This window comes from Hyperolius riggenbachi, chromosome 4, assembly GCF_040937935.1.
Source record: "Hyperolius riggenbachi isolate aHypRig1 chromosome 4, aHypRig1.pri, whole genome shotgun sequence".
Lineage (NCBI taxonomy): Eukaryota > Metazoa > Chordata > Amphibia > Anura > Hyperoliidae > Hyperolius > Hyperolius riggenbachi.
Window position 1 is genome coordinate 221,510,776 of NC_090649.1, and position 20,104 is coordinate 221,530,879.

The window sequence follows — 20,104 nt, forward strand, 5'->3', positions numbered from 1 at the left end:
GCTGCGCAGCACAATTTATTTGTGCCGTCATAAATAACTTTTGCAGTGCTGTGGCCGATCAATATAAAGCCCCGCCCCCAGCAGTAGCTCTTCACTCATATAGGACTGCAGTCCAGGGCATTGGGTGTGAGAACTCCTCCCCGAGCCTGCCCCGAGATTGGTCATTGGCTGGCTGCACTGGCTTCCAAACTCCACCCCCAGCCCGAAGATGCACTGTGCTGGGGGAATTGCAGGGACCCCAGGAGGAACCACCGCCAAAATCACTGCAAATCTCCGCCCCCAAATTGACGCGAAGCTCCGCCCCCAAACTGGAGCGCTTCTTTCCTGCAAATGCAGAACTCTGGAATGGTGAGTGAGATATATCACCCTCCTCTCCCCTACAAACTGCATTGGGGGTGTCCCTGTCTCCTGTCTCCTTCTCTATCACTACATAAACTGTCAGGAGGCTCACTGGTTTACTGTGGGTGGGGGGCTCTTTGGTACTTATGCTGTAGGATTTCCCTGTCTTCCTATATCTGGTTCTATGGCTGCCTATACTGGGGGAGGGCTAACTTCACTGCCACCACACCTAAAGCTAACCTCACCACCATCGCACCTATCGCTAATCTCACCACCGCACCTAGCGTTAACCTCACCGCCACACCTAACGCTAACCTCACCGCCGCACCTAGCGCTAACCTCACCGCCGCACCTAACGCTAACCTCACCGCCGCACCTAGCGCTAACCTCACCGCCGCACCTAATGCTAACCTCACCGCCGCACCTAGCGCTAACCTCACCGCCGCACCTAGCGCTAACCTCACCGCCAGACCTAACGCTAACCTCACCGCCTCACCTAACGCTAACCTCACCGCCGCACTTAGCGCTAACCTCACCGCCGCACCTAACGCTAACCTCACCGCCGCACCTAACGCTAACCTCACCGCCGCACCTAGCGCTTACCTCACCGCTGCACCTAGCGCTAACCTCACCGCCGCACCTAACGCTAACCTCACCGCCGCACCTAACGCTAACCTGTCTCCTGTCTCCTTCTCTATCACTACATAAACTGTCAGGAGGCTCACTGGCTTACTGTGGGTGGGGGGCTCTTTGGTACTTATGCTGTAGGATTTCCCTGTCTTCCTATATCTGGTTCTATGGCTGCCTATACTGGGGGAGGGCTAACTTCACTGCCACCACACCTAAAGCTAACCTCACCACCATCGCACCTATCGCTAATCTCACCACCGCACCTAGCGTTAACCTCACCGCCACACCTAACGCTAACCTCACCGCCGCACCTAGCGCTAACCTCACCGCCGCACCTAACGCTAACCTCACCGCCGCACCTAGCGCTAACCTCACCGCCGCACCTAGCGCTAACCTCACCGCCGCACCTAGCGCTAACCTCACTGCCGCACCTAACGCTAACCTCACCGCCACACCTAACGCTAACCTCACCGCCTCACCTAACGCTAACCTCACCGCCGCACCTAACGCTAACCTCTCCGCCGCACCTAACGCTAACCTCACCGCCGCACCTAGCGCTTACCTCACCGCCGCACCTAGCGCTAACCTCACCGCCGCACCTAGCGCTAACCTCACCGCCGCACCTAGCGCTAACCTCACCGCCGCACCTAATGCTAACCTCACTGCCGCACCTAGCGCTAACCTCACCGCCGCACCTAGCGCTAACCTCACCGCTGCACCTAACGCTAACCTCACCGCCGCACCTAGCGCTAACCTCACCGCCGCACCTAACGCTAACCTCACCGCCGCACCTAGCGCTAACCTCACCGCCGCACCTAGCGCTAACCTCACCGCCGCACCTAGCGCTAACCTCACCGCCGCACCTAACGCTAACCTCACCGCCGCACCTAGCGCTAACCTCACCGCCGCACCTAGCGCTAACCTCACCGCCGCACCTAACGCTAACCTCACCGCCGCACCTAGCGCTAACCTCACCGTTGCACTTTACGCTAACCTCACCGCCACCGCACCTAACGCTAACCTCACTGCCACACTTTACACTAACTTCACCACCGCACCTAACACTGACCTCACCACCACCGCACCTAACTCTAATCTCACTGCCGCACCTAATGCTAACCTCACCGCTACAGCACCTAATGGTAATTTTACCTCCGCACCTAACGGTAATTTCACCACCGCACTTAATGCTTACATCACCACCACAGCACCTAACGTATTGAGCCAGTGCAACTAACGGAAATCTCACCGCTGCACCTAACGCTATTCTTACCACCACTGCACCTAACATTAATCTCATCGCTAATCTAATCGCCACACCTAACCTCCCCGCACCTAACGATAATCTCACTGCCGCACCTAATGCTAATCTCACTGCAGCACCTAACGCTAACCTCACCAACACTGCACCTAACCCTAAGTTCACTGCTGCCGCACCTAAGGTTAACCTCACTGCCGCCTCACCTAGCGATAACCTCACTGCCGTTACACACCTCGCTGCCGCCGCACCTAACACTAACCTCACTGCTGCCACACCTTCCACTAACCTCACCGCTTCTGCACCTAGCACTAATTCACTGCCGCCTTACACAGCACCAAGGATGCTCGGATACCCCTTTTTATTATTCGAGCTTGGTCGAATTTGAATAGTAAATTATTCGCGTTCGGTCGAATATTCGAGTCGAATATTTTTTACTATTCGATTCGACCTCGGACTTCGAGCTCACTATTCGAGTCGGTATTCAAGCTCATTATTCGAGCTGACTATTCGAATTGGCCTTAAATAGCTTCCAACACTTGTTTTGAGGGTGAATGATGCAAGAAACATCTTTTTTTCCAAGTAACAACAGCAAGTGATTATGTGGGGATGTTCCTTTAAAAAAAAAAAAAAGGTGGAAAGAGAAGTTGTGTCCAAAATTCTGTTCAGTACAGTGTATATACTTCTTCTTCTTCTTCTTCATCTTCTATATCGTCTTCTTCTTCTTCTATATCTTCTTCTTCTTCTTCTTCTATATCTTCTTCTTCTTTTTCTATATCTTCTTCTTCTTCTTCTTCTATATCTTCTTCTTGATCAAGATGGCGCTGCATAGGCAGCCACGGCCACAGGGCTCCGGCCTCTTCTTCTCTTTACTATCACTTTACTAAGATTTTTACTCCCTAATCCCCCCCTAATCTAAAGGGGAGGATGCGGGGATGCCGTGGGAGACAATCAGAGAAGTGCTGATCCAGGCACAGAGCTCCTGGGTCTGAGCTGCGAGCCTCCAGCTGATCATGCGATCAGCTGTTCAGGCCCTTGTGCTCTCCCATCAGCTGGCTGCTCCTCACGCTGCCGCTCTGTCTGGGAGGAACGGAGACTCACAGAGGTGCAGCCACAACTCTGCTGCAGGGGCAGCAAGCCAGCCAGCCAGAGACATCAGCTGGCTGCTCCTCACGCTGCCGCTCTGTCTGGGAGGAAGGAAGACCCACAGAGGTGCAGCCACACTCTGCTGCCGGGGCAGCAAGCCAGCCAGCCAGCCAGCCAGCGACATCAGCTGGCTGCTCCTCACGCTGCCGCTCTGTCTGGGAGGAATGGAGACCCACAGAGGTGCAGCCACAACTCTGCTGCCGGGGCAGCAAGCCAGCCAGCCAGAGACATGTGGATGCTCTGCCGCGATCGAGGGACTGGTAGGCTGCCTGACCCACACTACGGCTCCGGAGCAACCAGACGCCACCGGAGACATGCAGCTGCCCTGCCGCCATCTGAGGACTTGGAGCTCCTTATCAAGAGGACGCTACACTGCCGCTGCCAGGCGCCATCGCTACAACTGCCGCTGCTAGGCACCATCGCTGGGACATGCGGACCACTCCACCGATGCGGCCCAGAGGGGATTGGTGCACCACTGATGGACTGTTTTTGAGATGAGTCGGTCAGTGGTGGGGAAGGAAGGCACTGTCTGGGGATCGTGCACATGCCTGACTGGTGAGGCGTGATTGCACCAGCAGCTGAGCGGCCCCGCCACCCACGTGGAGGGACCATAGGCCCAAGCACTGCTCTACTTCGCCCTGCCCCCGATCCACCACCGCAGCTGCCAGGAAGCCACTCGGGCACATGCAGGGCTCCTCCACATCTGTCCAGGCCGCAGGGGATATCTCATCAATCCCTGGTGGCACATCACCGCTGCCCTACCCAGGTGAGCCTGATATCTTCGCTGTGCCCCCATCTCTGTCTCCTGGAGGGATTAGCCACCCACTTCTGGGCTCCTAGTGGCCAGGCCACTCGGCTGCCAGTCCCTCCTCCACCAGTTCAGCCACCAGCTCCATCGGCCTCTGCGGCCACGGGCTCTTTTTTGCTCCCTGAAGCACCGGGTCCCCTCTGCCTGCAACCACCATCGGACTGATTGGGACTGTTTGTTGGACTGTACCCAGGCGTGATCTCGATCTGCAGCCCTAAGGGACTCTCTGCCTCTGTCTCTCACCTCTTGCTTTGGTTCTCTCTTTCTTTCCTCATTCTCTCTTAGCTATCCCTTCTTGCTCTCTCTTTCTCTATCCACTCTTTTCCAGGACACACTGCGGGGCATCTGGAACTGCTGCAGAGCTGTGCGAGCGCCGTCGGTAGTCGGCAGGCTGCTCCCCTCACATAGCACTCTAGACTTCCCCACGCGTCCTTCACCATAGTTATGTGCCGTATGTACACATAGGTATACGTTTACTTTGTACTATACTGTATATGATTGTATGTGTTGTAGTTCGCATGTATGTGTTTGTACCATCACCGACCCTGTATGAGCCAAAAACAATTCCGGGTACAACCCCCGTTGTACTTGGCGAAATAAAAGATTCTGATTCTGATTCTGATTCTTCTTCTTCTTCTTCTTCTTCATCTTCTTCTTCTTCTATATCTTCTTCTTCTATATCTTCTTCTTCTTCTTCTATATCTTCTTCTTCTTCTATATCGTCTTCTTCTTCTTCTTCTTCTTCTTCATCTTCTTCTTCATCTTCATCTTCATCTTCTTCTTCTTCTTCTTCTTCATCTTCATCTTCTTCTTCATCTTCTTCTTCTTCATCTATATCTTTTTCTATATCTTCTTTTTCTATATCTTCTTCTTATTATTATTTTTTTATTTCGTCTTCTTCTTTTTCTATATCTTCTTCTTCTTCTCCTTCTTCTTCTTCTCCTTCTTCTTCTCCTTTTTCTATATCTTCTTCTTCTTCTATATCATCTTCTTCTTCTTCACTTATTTCTCTTTTATTTTTATTTTTTTTAAAGAAATGCAGCTATTTTTGAGCGTAATAAATAGCTGGTGGCGCACGCATGTTGGAAGCGCCATTGTATGTGCTCCCTGGCAGTGGAAACACACAGACAGCAGGAGGTAAATTCAGCAGCAGCAGCAGGAGGAGGAGGATGATTGTGTGGCAGCAGGCAGTCAATCAGGCAGGCAGCGAGACATAATAGGCTGTGGTACCTAGCGGTGGTACCAGGCCGTAAATACACAGCATGAGGTTCCAGACAGCGGTCGTGAAGCCCACATCATGTCCAATACACAACTGGGACAACACAGTTTTCAACCCGGACACCTCTAAAAATAATATCACAAAGTATTAATAAAAAGTATATATATTTTTATCGTTTTTTTAAAGAAATGCAGCTATTTTTGAGCGTAACAAATAGCTGGTGGCGCATGGTGGAAGCGCCATTGTATGTGCTCCCTGGCAGTGGAAACACACAGACAGCAGGAGGTAAATTCAGCAGCAGGAGGAGGAGGATGAGTGTGTGGCAGCAGGCAGTCAATGAGGCAGGCAGCGTGACATAATAGCCCTAGTACCTAGCGGTGATACCAGGGCGTAAATAAACACAGCAGGAGGTCCAAGACAGCGGTCGTGCAGCCCACATCGTGTCCAATACACAACTGGGACAACACAGTTTTCAACCCGGGCACCTCAGAAAAATTAAACCTTTTTTTTTTAATGTTTTTTTTGTTTTGTTTTTATAGCAAATTACACAGATATAGCTATTGTTTGACGTAATAGCTGGTGGCAGAGTGGCAGCAGAAGGTAAAATCTGTGTACCCTGGCAGTGGGAAACACAGACAGACAGCAGCAGCAGCAGGAGGAATGGAGGAGTAATGTGAGTAGCTATTGTTTGACGTAATAGCTGGTGGCAGAGTGGCAGCAGAAGGTAAATCTGTGTACCCTTGGCAGTGGGAAACACAGACAGACAGCAGCAGCAGCAGGAGGAATGGAGGAGTAGTGTGAGTGTGGCAGCAGGCAGGCAGCGTGACATAATAGCCCTGGTACCTAGCGGTGATACCAGGGCGTAAATAAACACAACAGGAGGTCCCAGACAGCGGTCGTGCAGCCCACATTGTGTCCAATACACAACTGGGACAACACAGTTTTCAACCCGGGCACCTCAGAAAAATTAAACCTTTTTTTTTTAATGTTTTTTTTGTTTTGTTTTTATAGCAAATTACACAGATATAGCTATTGTTTGACGTAATAGCTGGTGGCAGAGTGGCAGCAGAAGGTAAAATCTGTGTACCCTGGCAGTGGGAAACACAGACAGACAGCAGCAGCAGCAGGAGGAATGGAGGAGTAATGTGAGTAGCTATTGTTTGACGTAATAGCTGGTGGCAGAGTGGCAGCAGAAGGTAAATCTGTGTACCCTTGGCAGTGGGAAACACAGACAGACAGCAGCAGCAGCAGGAGGAATGGAGGAGTAGTGTGAGTGTGGCAGCAGGCAGGCAGCGTGACATAATAGCCCTGGTACCTAGCGGTGATACCAGGGCGTAAATAAACACAACAGGAGGTCCCAGACAGCGGTCGTGCAGCCCACATTGTGTCCAATACACAACTGGGACAACACAGTTTTCAACCCGGGCACCTCAGAAAAATTAAACCTTTTTTTTTTTAATGTTTTTTTTGTTTTGTTTTTATAGCAAATTACACAGATATAGCTATTGTTTGACGTAATAGCTGGTGGCAGAGTGGCAGCAGAAAAATTAAACCTTTTTTTTTTTTTTTTAAAGGTAAATACAGGCAGCAGGGGCAGCTATTGTTTGACGTAATAGCTGGTGGCAGAGCGGCAGCAGAAGGTAAATCTGTGTACCCTGGCAGTGGGAAACACAAACAGACAGCAGAAGGGCAGTACACAGCAGCCCACTGTAGATGTAAAATGTGTGGCTGCAGGCGACGTAATAGTCAAAGTGAACCAGGCTGGCTTAGTGAGCAGGAGCCAGGAGGTGGTAAAGGGTGGTAAGGCACATTAACGATGGTTCTTCCGGCAGCCAGTTCATGTCCCCCTCTCGCCGACAACAGGGGCCAGGAACTCGCCTTCCACCCACGCCTGGTTCATCTTGAGAAACGTCAGTCTGTCCACAGACTTGTGAGACAGACGTGAGCGTTTCTTGGTGACCACGCCACCAGCTGCACTGAAGCAGCGCTCGGACAGCACGCTGGAACGGGGACAGGACAGCACTTCCAGGGCGTACTGCGCCAGCTCGCTCCAGATCTCCAGGCGCTTGACCCAATACTCCATGGGATCAACAGGGGCATCGCTGTCAAGCCCGCTGTAGGACCCCATGTAGTCAGCCACCATGCGGGTCAGGCGCTGGCTGTGACCGGAGGAGGATGCTGCTGCATGCACCTTCTCTCTAGTCACTGCTGCCGGAGCCTCTACAGTCCTGTAGAGCTCGTTGCTGAGAGACAGCAGGTCTGTGGGGCGCTTGCTGCTGGATGCAGGCACCTGCTGCTGCCTCTGTGCTGGCTGGACAGTGGGGGTGGAAGGCTGGGGGAAGGCTTCCTCCAAGCGCTCAACAAGGGCCTGCTGCAAGCTCCTTATTTGTTGCGCTGGCTCTCCTCCTGCAGGCGGCAGGAACTGGCTCAACTTCCCCTTGAGGCGCGGGTCCAACATCATGCTGATCCAGATGTCCTCCCTCTGCTTCATCTGGATCACCCTGGGGTCCCTGTGCAGGCACGTCAGCATGTGCGCTGCCATTGGGAAGAGGCGGGCCACGTGTGCTGGCACATCGACGGCAGTGCTGTCCTCATCCTCCTCCTCTGCCTCCTCAGCCTCATCCTCTCTCCACCCCCGCACCAACTCAGCTGCGCTGTGCTGTTCCCCCTCATCAGCAGCAAGGTCAGGGACCTCCACCAAGTCCTCCTCCTCCTCCCCCTCAGAGGTGGACTGTGCAGCTGCATGCCGCTCCTGCTGGGCCAAGGCTGCCGCTCCCTGTTCCAGCAAAGCATCGAGGGCCCTGTTCAGCAGACAAACCAGGGGCACCCACTCGCAGACCATAGCATGGTCCCTGCTCACCATGTTAGTGGCCTGCAGAAAGGGAGCCAGCACTAAGCACACCTGCTGCATGTGCCTCCAGTCGTCATCGGGGATGATGGACGGGATGTTGCTGGTCTTGTCCCTTTTCTGAGCGGCGGAAACAGTGGCCAGGGCAAGGTACTGGTTGACAGCGTGCTTCTGTTCAACCAGACGCTCCAACATCGCCAGGGTGGAGTTCCAGCGAGTTGGAACGTCAAGGATCAGCCGATGGCGTGGCAGCTCCAGCTCCTTTTGCACAACTTCCAGGCTCGCACAGGCTGCAGCCGAGCGCCGGAAGTGATGCACAACATTCCTTGCCGTTTCCAGCAGTTCGCCCATCCCCTGGTAGGTGCGCAAGAACTTCTGCACCACCAGGTTCAGCACGTGGGCAAGACAGGGGATGTGGGTCAGGTTTCCCCTGTCAATTGCGGCAACCAGATTGGCCCCATTGTCGGACACCACCTCTCCGACTCTGAGGCCTCTGGGGGTCAGCCAAATCCTCTCCTGCTCCTGCAGTTTGGCCAACACATGGGTTGCCGTCAGTTTGGTCTTCCCAAGGCTGACCAACTGCAGCAGCGCTTGGCAGTGGCGGGCCTTCACGCTGCTGCTGAGGCGGGGGGTTTGGCCAGGTGTGCCGGAGGATGGCAGAGGATCGGAGGAACCTGCTGCAGTTCCCCTGACCCTGCGGGGTGGCACCACCCACTGTGTTGCTGCTGCTGCTGTGCCCGCTGCTGCTCTCCCATCCTCACCCCCTTCCACCAAGCTGACCCAGTGGACAGTGAAGGACAGGTAGCGGCCTGTCCCGAAGCGGCTGCTCCAGGAGTCCATGGTGACGTGGACCCTTTCACCAACCGCGTGCTCCAGCCCTCGCTCCACATTGGCCATCACAAAGCGGTGCAGTGCAGGCATGACCTTGCGGGCAAAGTAGTGTCTGCTGGGGAGCTGCCAGTCTGGGGCTGCACAAGCAAGCAGCGCACGCATGTCGCTCCCCTCCTGCACGAGCGTGGTACGGCAGGAGTTGGGAGCACATGGCCCGTGCCAGCAAGCCGTTCAGCTGACGCACGCGACGGCTGCTGGGAGGCAGAGCCCTAACCACCCCCTGGAAGGACTCGCTCAAAAGGCTCTGGCGTGGCCTTTTGCTAGCACGGGAATCAGCGGACACAGCAGAGGAGGCCACTGAGGACTGGCTGCCAGAACAGGCCTCAGTGTCGGCGGCAGGAGTTGCAGAGGGGGGAGGAGCAGTGCGTTTCCGCACTCCTGCTGGTGCTGCTGGAGGAGCAGGAGGGCGGGTGGCTGCTGTTGCTGCTGCTGCTGCTGAAGGCTGTGCAGTGATGGGTGTGGTGCCACTGCCAGCACCAGATGCCTTCAGCCTCTGGAACTCCTCATGCTGGTGGAAATGTTTAGCAGCAAGGTGGTTGATGAGCGAGCTGGTGCTGAACTTTAAGGGGTCTGCACCTCTGCTCAACTTCCGCTGACAGTGGTTGCAAGTGGCGTACTTGCTGAAAACTGTGGGCATTATGAAAAATCGCCAGATTGGTGACAAGAACAACCCCCTACGGCCTGGAGCCACTGCTGCCTGTCTCCCTGTGGTGGTTGGGGGGGGGGCTTGGGTGCGGCTGGTGGTGGTACTGGCAGATGCTGCTGCTGCTGAACCTGAGACACCAGCAGGCTGTGGGACCTGCCTACTGCTGCCAATGCTTGCAATGATGCGCCTCCTTGCAAGGCCCACAAGCGCATCCTCCTCCTCCTCCTCAGAGCTGCTGCTGATGACATCCCCAGGTGCTGGTGGTGGCGGCACCCAGTCTTTGTCTGTCACCACGTCATCATCATCATCATCATCCTCCCCCTCCTGAAACATGTCCTGCTGGGATGATGACCCCCCAAACTCCTCTCCTGATGCATGGATGGGCTGCTTGACTGTCGCCACAGTCTTGCTGTCCAATCCCTCATCCCCCAAAGTGCCCATCAGCATCTCCTCCTCCAAATCGCCAACAACAGCAGACAATACCCTGATGGTGCCTGGGGTAAAAATAATGCTGAGTGACAGGTCGCCAACTTGTGACGGTGAACTGGCCTCCTCCCCAGGCCCTGCTGGGCGGCTGCTGCGAACAGGGGTGGTGGTGGTGGTGAAGGTGGAGGCCTCGGATGCAGAGCTGATGGCGGGCTGCTCATCCTCCGTCATCAGTTGCACCACAGTGGTTGCATCCTTTTCCTCAATGGGACGTTTCTGACCCGGCTGGAGGAAAATAGGAGCAGGTACTACACGCTGCTGCTGCTGTGTCTCTGCAGCGTGAGTTGCTCCTGCTGGGCGGCGCCCAAGGCGTCCACGGCCAGTGGCTATAGGCGGAATGTTAGCCACTGACGCAGCTGCTGCTGCTGCGGAACTATGCATGGTGGTGCGGCCGCGGCTTGCCACAATGCTGCTCCCTCTCCTCTTGATTCCCTTGCTGCCCTTCCCCTTGCCCAAACCGCGCTGGCTGCCACTTCCAGACATCTTAGATGTTTTGGGCGTAAACAAAAAAGTTTTTTAAAAGGGCGGGTGAAAAAGTGGGCTACTTTAATGGAGTGGGTTGGTGGGTGAGGTGACACTAATCACTAAGTGATTAGATCGCTAAGTGATTAATAGTACAGTACTAATACAAAATACAATAATCGGTAATCAGTAAGTGTGAACAGTGAACAGTGAGTGTGTCCCCTAGTACACTGTCACTAACTAGAAATTACAATAATCAGTAGTAATCAGAAGGAAATAGAGTGTGTGTACACTACAGACAGTGCACGCACACACACACGCAGGAGCTAGCCTATGAACAGTGACTGAGTGTTCCTAGTACAGTAAGTAGTAACAGTAAGTAGTACAACTAGAAAATACAATAATCAGTAGTAATCAGAAGGAAATAGAGTGTGTGTACTGTACAGACAGTGCACGCACACACACACGCAGGAGCTAGCCTATGAACAGTGACTGAGTGTCCCTAGTACAGTAAGTAGTAACAGTAAGTACAACTAGAAAATACAATAATCAGTAGTAATCAGAAGGAAATAGAGTGTGTGTACACTACAGACAGTGCACGCACACACACACGCAGGAGCTAGCCTATGAACAGTGACTGAGTGTCCAGTACAGTAAGTAGTAACAGTAAGTACAACTAGAAAATACAATAATCAGTAGTAATCAGAAGGAAATAGAGTGTGTGTACTGTATAGACAGTGCACGCACACACACACGCAGGAGCTAGCCTATGAACAGTGACTGAGTGTCCCTAGTACAGTAAGTAGTAACAGTAAGTACAACTAGAAAATACAATAATTAGTAGTAATCAGAAGGAAATAGAGTGTGTGTACTGTACAGACAGTGCACGCACACACACACGCAGGAGCTAGCCTATGAACAGTGACTGAGTGTCCCTAGTACAGTAAGTAGTAACAGTAAGTACAACTAGAAATTACAATAATCAGTAGTAATCAGAAGGAAATAGAGTGTGTGTACACTACAGACAGTGCACGCACACACACACACGCAGGAGCTAGCCTATGAACAGTGACTGAGTGTCCAGTACAGTAAGTAGTAACAGTAAGTACAACTAGAAATTACAATAATCAGTAGTAATCAGAAGGAAATAGAGTGTGTGTACACTACAGACAGTGCACGCACACACACACGCAGGAGCTAGCCTATGAACAGTGACTGAGTGTCCAGTACAGTAAGTAGTAACAGTAAGTACAACTAGAAATTACAATAATCAGTAGTAATCAGAAGGAAATAGAGTGTGTGTACTGTACAGACAGTGCAAGCACACACACGCAGGAGCTAGCCTATGAACAGTGACTGAGTGTCCCTAGTAGTAAGTAGTAACAGTAAGTACAACTAGAAATTACAATAATCAGTAGTAATCAGAAGGAAATAGAGTGTGTGTACACTACAGACAGTGCACGCACACACACACACGCAGGAGCTAGCCTATGAACAGTGACTGAGTGTCCAGTACAGTAAGTAGTAACAGTAAGTACAACTAGAAATTACAATAATCAGTAGTAATCAGAAGGAAATAGAGTGTGTGTACTGTACAGACAGTGCATGCACACACACGCAGGAGCTAGCCTATGAACAGTGACTGAGTGTCCCTAGTAGTAAGTAGTAACAGTAAGTACAACTAGAAATTACAATAATCAGTAGTAATCAGAAGGAAATAGAGTGTGTGTACACTACAGACAGTGCACGCACACACACACGCAGGAGCTAGCCTATGAACAGTGACTGAGTGTCCAGTACAGTAAGTAGTAACAGTAAGTACAACTAGAAATTACAATAATCAGTAGTAATCAGAAGGAAATAGAGTGTGTGTACTGTACAGACAGTGCACGCACACACACACGCAGGAGCTAGCCTATGAACAGTGACTGAGTGTCCCTAGTAGTAAGTAGTAACAGTAAGTACAACTAGAAATTACAATAATCAGTAATAATCAGAAGGAAATAGAGTGTGTACTGTGCACGCACACACGCAGGAGCTATGAACAAACAGTGACAGTGAGTGTCCTAGTACAGTTACAGTATAACTACAAAATACAATCACTCAGTAGTAAAGGACAGCAGAAACACTGGTATAGATAAGATGAGAAATAAACTAACAGAGGACAGGAGGACAGCTGCCCACACAGGCAAGGCCCTGAGGCCTAAAGCTGTGTAAGCTTGCCTGCAGCAGCTGCCTGTCTCTATGTAACACACAAGCTACTAACTAAAATACAATGTCTATCTAACTAACAACAATATAGGTGTGTATAGGAGGTGTATGTGAGCAAAAACGCTAGGTAATTGACCACTATAGAGCTCTTGCTAAGCCAAAGCACAAAGGAGCAGATCTCTCTCTGTACAAAGTCAGGCAAGGACGGAAAAACGGAACATGGCGGCCGCTATTTATAGGGTAGGGGCTGGCCAGGGTCCCCCTCTGTGATTGGCTGCCGTCAGAGGGCCTGGGAGCCCTCTGATTGGCTCTAAGGACATCAATCTGGGCTATGACGCTATTCGAGCTCGGTATTCGAGCTCGAATAGCGCTGTTTGCTCGAATAGCTCGAATAGTGAGTGGGCTATTCGAGTTCACTCGAATAGCCCATTCGAATAGCTGCAGCTATTCGAGCTCGGTATTCGAGCTCGAATAGCTGAAAAAGAGCTCGAATATTCGAGCTACTCGAATATTCGAGCTCTGCTGAGCACCACTGCCCAGCACTAAATCTCACTGCCGCCACACCTCAATGGCGCCGCACCTAACACCAACCTCACTGCTGCAGGACCTAACACTAACCTCACTGCTGCAGCACCTAACACTAACCTCACTGCGGCCGCACCTAGCACTTCTATCACTGCCACCTCACATAGCGCTAACCTCACCATCGACACACGTAGCACTAACCTCACGGCCACCTCACCTAGCACTAACCTCACTGCCGCCACACTTCGGTGGCACCGTACCTAAAACCAACCTCACTGCCACTGCACCCAATGCTAACCTCACTGCCAAAACACCTCGCTGGTGCAGCACCTAACAAAAACCTCACTGCCGCCGCACATAACTCTAACTTCACTGCCACCTCACTGCCGCCTCACCTAGCACTAACCTCTGTCACCAAAACTCACCACTGCCGCACTTAACACCAATCTTACCGCCACTAAACCTACCACTAACCTCTCAGCTGCTACACCTAACCTCTCAGCTGCTACACCTAATACCAGCCTCACTGACGCTGCACCTAGTCTCACTGCTGCTACACCTAGCAGTAATCCGCCTACTACCACTACTCGCTGCCATTATTTCTTGTTTTAGATGATCTGAGCTTTGTGACATGGTGCATTATCCTGCTGGTAGCCTTCAGAAGCCACCAGGTACACTTTGGTCATGAAGGGATGGGCATGGTCAGCAACAACATTCAGGTAGGCTGTGGCATTTAAACATTGGCCAGGTGGTACTAAGGAGCCTAGAGTGGGGTAAGAATATATCCTCCACACCATCACACCACTACCAGCAGCCAGGATGAATCCATGCTTCCTGAACCACTCATTGGCAGCTACCACCCCCTTGCCACAGCACCCACAGGTGTATTGTATTCCCATCCTTCCTCCTTCAAAATAGTTTTCAAACATCCTTTTTGCAGGAACAAGTTAACCTATTTTGGTTCCTGGACGTAGTTTCTACGTCCAGGAACCAGGCGCGCTCCTGCGCGCTCCCGCGGCCGATCGCGCGCGTGCACGCACGCTCCCGGCCCGCGGTTCGTTAGCCAGGCAATCAGTGAATCGGGCTATGGTGCCCGATCACTGATTCCTCTCCCCCGCTGAAAAAGCGACAGCTTCTCTTAGAAGCTGCGCCTTTTCTGGCTGTTACCTCCCTGATGCGTCACTCTAAGCGTGTGCTACGCTTAGAGTGACGTCATGTAAACAAACTCATGGCCGCCATCTTGTGGCCAAAAAGTAAAACTACAACAAAAAATAAAAAAAATTTAAATCAACACACACTTACATTAAAAAAATATGGTTTACATCCCACCCTCCCAAAAATACCCAAATAAAATGTTTAATATTAAAAAAAAAAAAAACATTACAATAAAAAAAAACAACATGTAAATATTTACCTAAGGGTCTAAACTTTTTAAATATCAATGAAAAGATGAAATATTTCTATATTTTTTTAATTTTAAACTTGTAAATAGTGATAGATGCAAAACGGAAAAAATGCACCTTTATTTCCAAATACAATATTGTCGCCATACATAGTGATAGGGACATAATTTTAATGGTGTAATAACCGGGACATATGGGCAAATACAATACGTGAGTTTTAATTATGGAGGCATGTATTATTTTAAAACTATAATGGCTGAAAACTGAGAAATAATGAACTTTTTCCGTTTTTTCTTATTCTTCCTGTTAAAATGCATTTACAGTAAAGTGGCTCTTAGCAAAATGTACCCCCCAAAGAAAGCCTAATTGGTGGCGGAAAAAACAAGATATAGATCAGTTCATTGTGATAAGTAGTGATAAAGTTATAGGCTAATGAATGGGAGGTGAACATTGCTCAAGTGAAAACGACGGAACCTGAATGGGTTAATGTAGTTAATGTAATATTAAAATGTACACTACATACATTTGCACACAAAATTGATATTTATTTGGACTGGGGTATGCATTTGGGCTGGGGATAGCGTAAAACGGCCTCTAGGTTGTGTTTTCCCCCAGGCCAAAAGGTCCCAGTCCTCCCCTGTTGGGAGCCCATTAAGGCATTCAGGTGCCAGGTGTTGGCACCTCTTAGTCTAATAGCAATCAGTGTGTGACGGCTGGGGTGTGACGGCTGGGGGGCGCACTTTGATGTCTCTGCCTTGGGTTCTAGAGAACCTTGTCCCGGCTCTGATACAGGGACATCTGGTCACCTATACTGGGGGGACATCCTTTCAACAGGGTGGCTGAAGAGGGGGCCCTAAATTTATTGCCCTGTGTGGTCTAAATCTGACTCTGCTGTCAGCCCTCTGCTGTGTCCGCCATACGGTACTGCGCTGCACACTCCAGGCTAAGCTCTCCGCCTCCCACTGGCCTTTCACTGGCATCTGCAAACACAGAACACTGCGCTGGCCGAAAGCCTTGTGAAATGCAGTATCTTCGTGAAACCTTGCAGGGAATAACTTATATGTGAGCTGTGTGGACCAGAGTAACCGCTCCCGTGGAACGATGTATGCGAATTGAGACCTTGTAGTCCAGGTCACACACCATCCAGCATAGCTTCCAACTGTCCCTCTTTTGGAGGGATAGTCCCTCTTTGAGAGTCCTGTCCCTCTTTCCTCCTCATTTTTCCCTCTTTCAGGACGTTTGCCCTCTTTCTAGGTCAATATATGACTAAAAATGTGTTTGATTGACTCTAAACTTTATTCCCATCCTTTACATTGATATATTACTAATTTTAAAAATATTAATATGAAGGAAAATGGACCAGGATAGCAAGGACCGGTGTGGTTTGAATCATAAAAAAAAAAACATTTATATTGCGCTTTTCTCCTGGCGGACTCAAAGCGCCAGAGCTGCAGCCACTAGGACGCGCTCTATAGGCAGTAGCAGCATTAGGGAGACTTGCCTAAGGTCTCCTACTGAATAGGTGCTGGCTTACTGAACAGGCAGAGCCGAGATTCAAACCCTGGTCTCCTGTATCAGAGGCAGAGCCCTTAACCAGTACACCTTTCAGCCACAGCCAAAACAACATTTTTCGGTACTTATCCGTTAGCTGGGCGCATCCGGCAGGTGGCGACAAAACTCCACCAGAGTTACATCTTTCCCTACTATCCATGGCGGCCTGGAGGGGGAATAGTAATTAGCGCCACCTGTCGGATGCGCCCGGCTAACGGATAAGTACCCATTTTTCTTATGAAGTCTTTATGGTATGCGTGACTAGAGGTGATGGGGGTGTGATCATGGGTGTGGCAGGGGCATGGCTTACGTGTTCCTCTTTCTCATCTCAAAAAGTTGGGAGGTATGCCATCCAGTGAGCGTAACTTTAACTCAGGTGGTGGGCACTCTGTGATGCTGTGAAACACTGGTGTACTAGGATCGTCGTTTAGGTATTACAGTGATTATAAGTTTTAATTTACAAGGTAAATCATGATTATAACATTTAGGGCCTTTTTTCTGGAGAAATTCATGCACTTTCCTAGAGATGCTTGTTTTGCCATATTTATACAATCTGTGATCTGTTATAATGATTGCAACTTTTATAAGGGACTGACAGCTTCCTGTGATCATTGCTATTGCAGATAATTATTGACAATAAGTGACAATCTCCATATTTATAATGCATCCTTTAGGAAACATAGGGAGTATCTTTAAAATACTGATCAATTCCTGTAACTTCACTATTTCCTAGAAATTCAAACAAAGAATCAGTGAAATCCCTCCAATCAAAGCATTCCTGCAGCCCGGGAGCCAGAGGAAGCCTCAGCCTGATGATAAATATGTAGCTACAGTGAGGACCGTCCTCCAGGCCTACTACAAAGTTAATTTTAATTAATGTGATCAGAAAGAGAACATGAATAAAGTCATATCATATCAGTCTTGATGCAGTAAATCCAGGTGCCATGCTTTTTAATATTATCACTAGTATTTTGGATTTGTATAGTGCCAGCATGTTCTGTGGCGCTGTACAATAGAGAATAGTGGTAGTGTGGTGATCAAAGGCAAGAAAAAGTGTTTTAGGGAAGGCTATTTGACCAGGCCCAGCCTTAGGTTTCACAACATTCTGAGAGAAACTCGATTTTGGTGCTTACCACCCCTTAACACCACAACTGTCCCTCCCTCATACATATTGCTCAAAATGTAGTGTTTTCCTCAACTTTATTCCCCCACCCATTTCATCAGAACTAGGTACTCACCCCCCCCCATATTACATTATAAGAGAACACAATACTAGGCACCGTTCCAACACCCCCAACCTAACCCTCCCTACATTACAACAGCACTAGGTACCCCCCATCCCATCCTCCCCCTAGATTACATTATAATATAATACACAGCACTAGGTAGCCCCCCCCCCCATACTTCCTCCACCTACATTACATTATAAGTAAGGACACACAGCCCCAGGCACTCACCATGTCGGGTTGTGTAGGGACACAGAGACACCCCCCGATGCATACCGTCACACACTCTCTGAGTCCTGACCTGCACCAGCATCACTTCCTCCCTTGGCCGATGCTTCCTCACTCCATTATTATTAGTGATTAACTATCATTGCATTATATAGCGCCAGCATCTTCTGTGGCGCTGTACAACAGAATACAGGGTATGACAATACAACAGTTAACAATACAAGACAATGATACAAGACAATGACAATGGTGGAGTGCAACTAATGCAGTGAACAAATCAACTACAGATTTTTCATACAGGGGTGGAAGATATGCACACACATTACACAGCATTGTGAGATAAAAGGGGAAGAGAGCCGTGGCCAACTGTCCTTACAGTCTGAAGGTTTAAGGGATAGGACAGGAGCAGGCATGGTCGGAAGAGCCAATTTCCGATTCCGCATACCACCACTACCGTTTCATTCCGACGGTATTCTGGAGCGCGCTCTCTCTCTCTCTCATATCCAGTAGGGAATTGCAGATTTTCAAAACAGCTTATAAACCATAGCTGGGATTTGAACCCAGGATGCAGTGTGTAGTAGGTATCTGTCTTACCCTCTAGACCATGAACCACACTCAGGGGCGTAGCAGTAGGGGGTGCAGAGGTAGCGACCGCATCGGGGCCCTTGGGCAAGAGGGGCCCCGAAGGGCCCTCCTTCAACTACAGTATTAGCTCTCTATTGGTCCTGTGCTCATAATAATCACTTCTATAGATACTTTGACTAGTGATAATCATTAACAAACTGTTCCCCATCCCCTTTTTGCATCTCTGACACTGTAGTTGCCATTGGCAAGTTTTGGTGCGCTGTATCAATTGTTATGTATAGAGTGCTTGGGGGGCCCCAATGTAAAACTTGCATCGGGGCCCACAGCTCCTTAGCTACGCCACTGACCACACTACATGGTAAAGCTGGCCTAGCATAAACCATACTACCATTATGATCAATTCAATAGAAAAAGTAGCATGATTAAGGATTGATACTTTCTGAAAAGCATGCTTATATACCATAGCTGGGATTTGAACCCAGGACACAGTGTGTAGTAGGTATCTGTCTTACCCTCTAGACCATGAACCACACTCAGGGGCGTAGCAGTAGGGGGTGCAGAGGTAGCGACCGCATCGGGGCCCTTGGGCAAGAGGGGCCCCGAAGGGCCCTCCTTCAACTACAGTATTAGCTCTCTATTGGTCCTGTGCTCACAATAATCACTTCTATAGATACTTTGACTAGTGATAATCATTAACAAACTGTTCCCCATCCCCTTTTTGCATCTCTGACACTGTAGTTGCCATTGGCAAGTTTTGGTGCGCCGTATCAATTGTTATGTATAGAGTGCTTGGGGGCCCCCAATGTAAAACTTGCATCGGGGCCCACAGCTCCTTAGCTACGCCACTGACCTCACTACATGGTAAAGCTGGCCTAGCATAAACCATACTACCATTATGATCAATTCAATAGAAAAAGTAGCATGATTAAGGATTGATACTTTTTGAAAAGCATGCTTATATACCATAGCTGGGATTTGAACCCAGGACGCAGTGTGTAGTAGGTAGTAGGTATCTGTCTTACCCTCTAGACCATGAACCACACTACATGGTAAAGCTGGCCTAGCATAAACCATACTACCATTACGATCAATTCAATAGAAAAAGTAGCATGATTAAGGATTGGTACTTTTTGAAAAGCATGCTTATATACCATAGCTGGGATTTGAACCCAGGATGCAGTGTGTAGTAGGTATCTGTCTTACCCTCTAGACCATGAACCACACTACATGGTAAAGCTGGCCTAGCATAAACCATACTACCATTATGATCAATTCAATAGAAAAAGTAGCATGATTAAGGATTTGTACTTTTTGAAAAGCATGCTTATATACCATAGCATATCTATTGAATTGATCATAATGGTAGTATGGTACATGCTAGGCCAGCTTTAGCATGTAGAGGTGGGACAAGGTCCTTCAGCACCCAAGGCTGAGACAGCAAAGTGCGCCCCCCCATCCCTCCCACCCCAGCCGTCACACACTGATTTCTATTACACTAAGAGGTGCCCCAGGGCCCCCAACCCCCCCAACACCTTAATCGCTACTTATCTGGCTTGCAGTCGCTGCCATGTATCACCTTTTCTTATTTCTTTCTGCTTCAAACACAATTGGGAATGACAGCTGAATGAATTGTGCACCCCCT

At 49.8% G+C, this 20,104-nt stretch overlaps 1 protein-coding gene across 1 annotated transcript in view; it reads left to right on the forward strand.

The window, feature by feature from the left end:
• The window catches only part of LOC137571768 (glutathione S-transferase 3-like), a 114,249-nt gene extending 96,892 nt beyond the window's left edge, over nucleotides 1-17,357 (forward strand). The window contains exon 7 of the mRNA XM_068281372.1: nucleotides 17,157-17,357. Coding sequence (XP_068137473.1) covers nucleotides 17,157-17,300 — 144 coding nt within the window. The 3' untranslated portion in view covers nucleotides 17,301-17,357. The remainder of the gene's footprint in view (nucleotides 1-17,156) is intronic.
• Nucleotides 17,358-20,104: the final 2,747 nt, after the last annotated feature.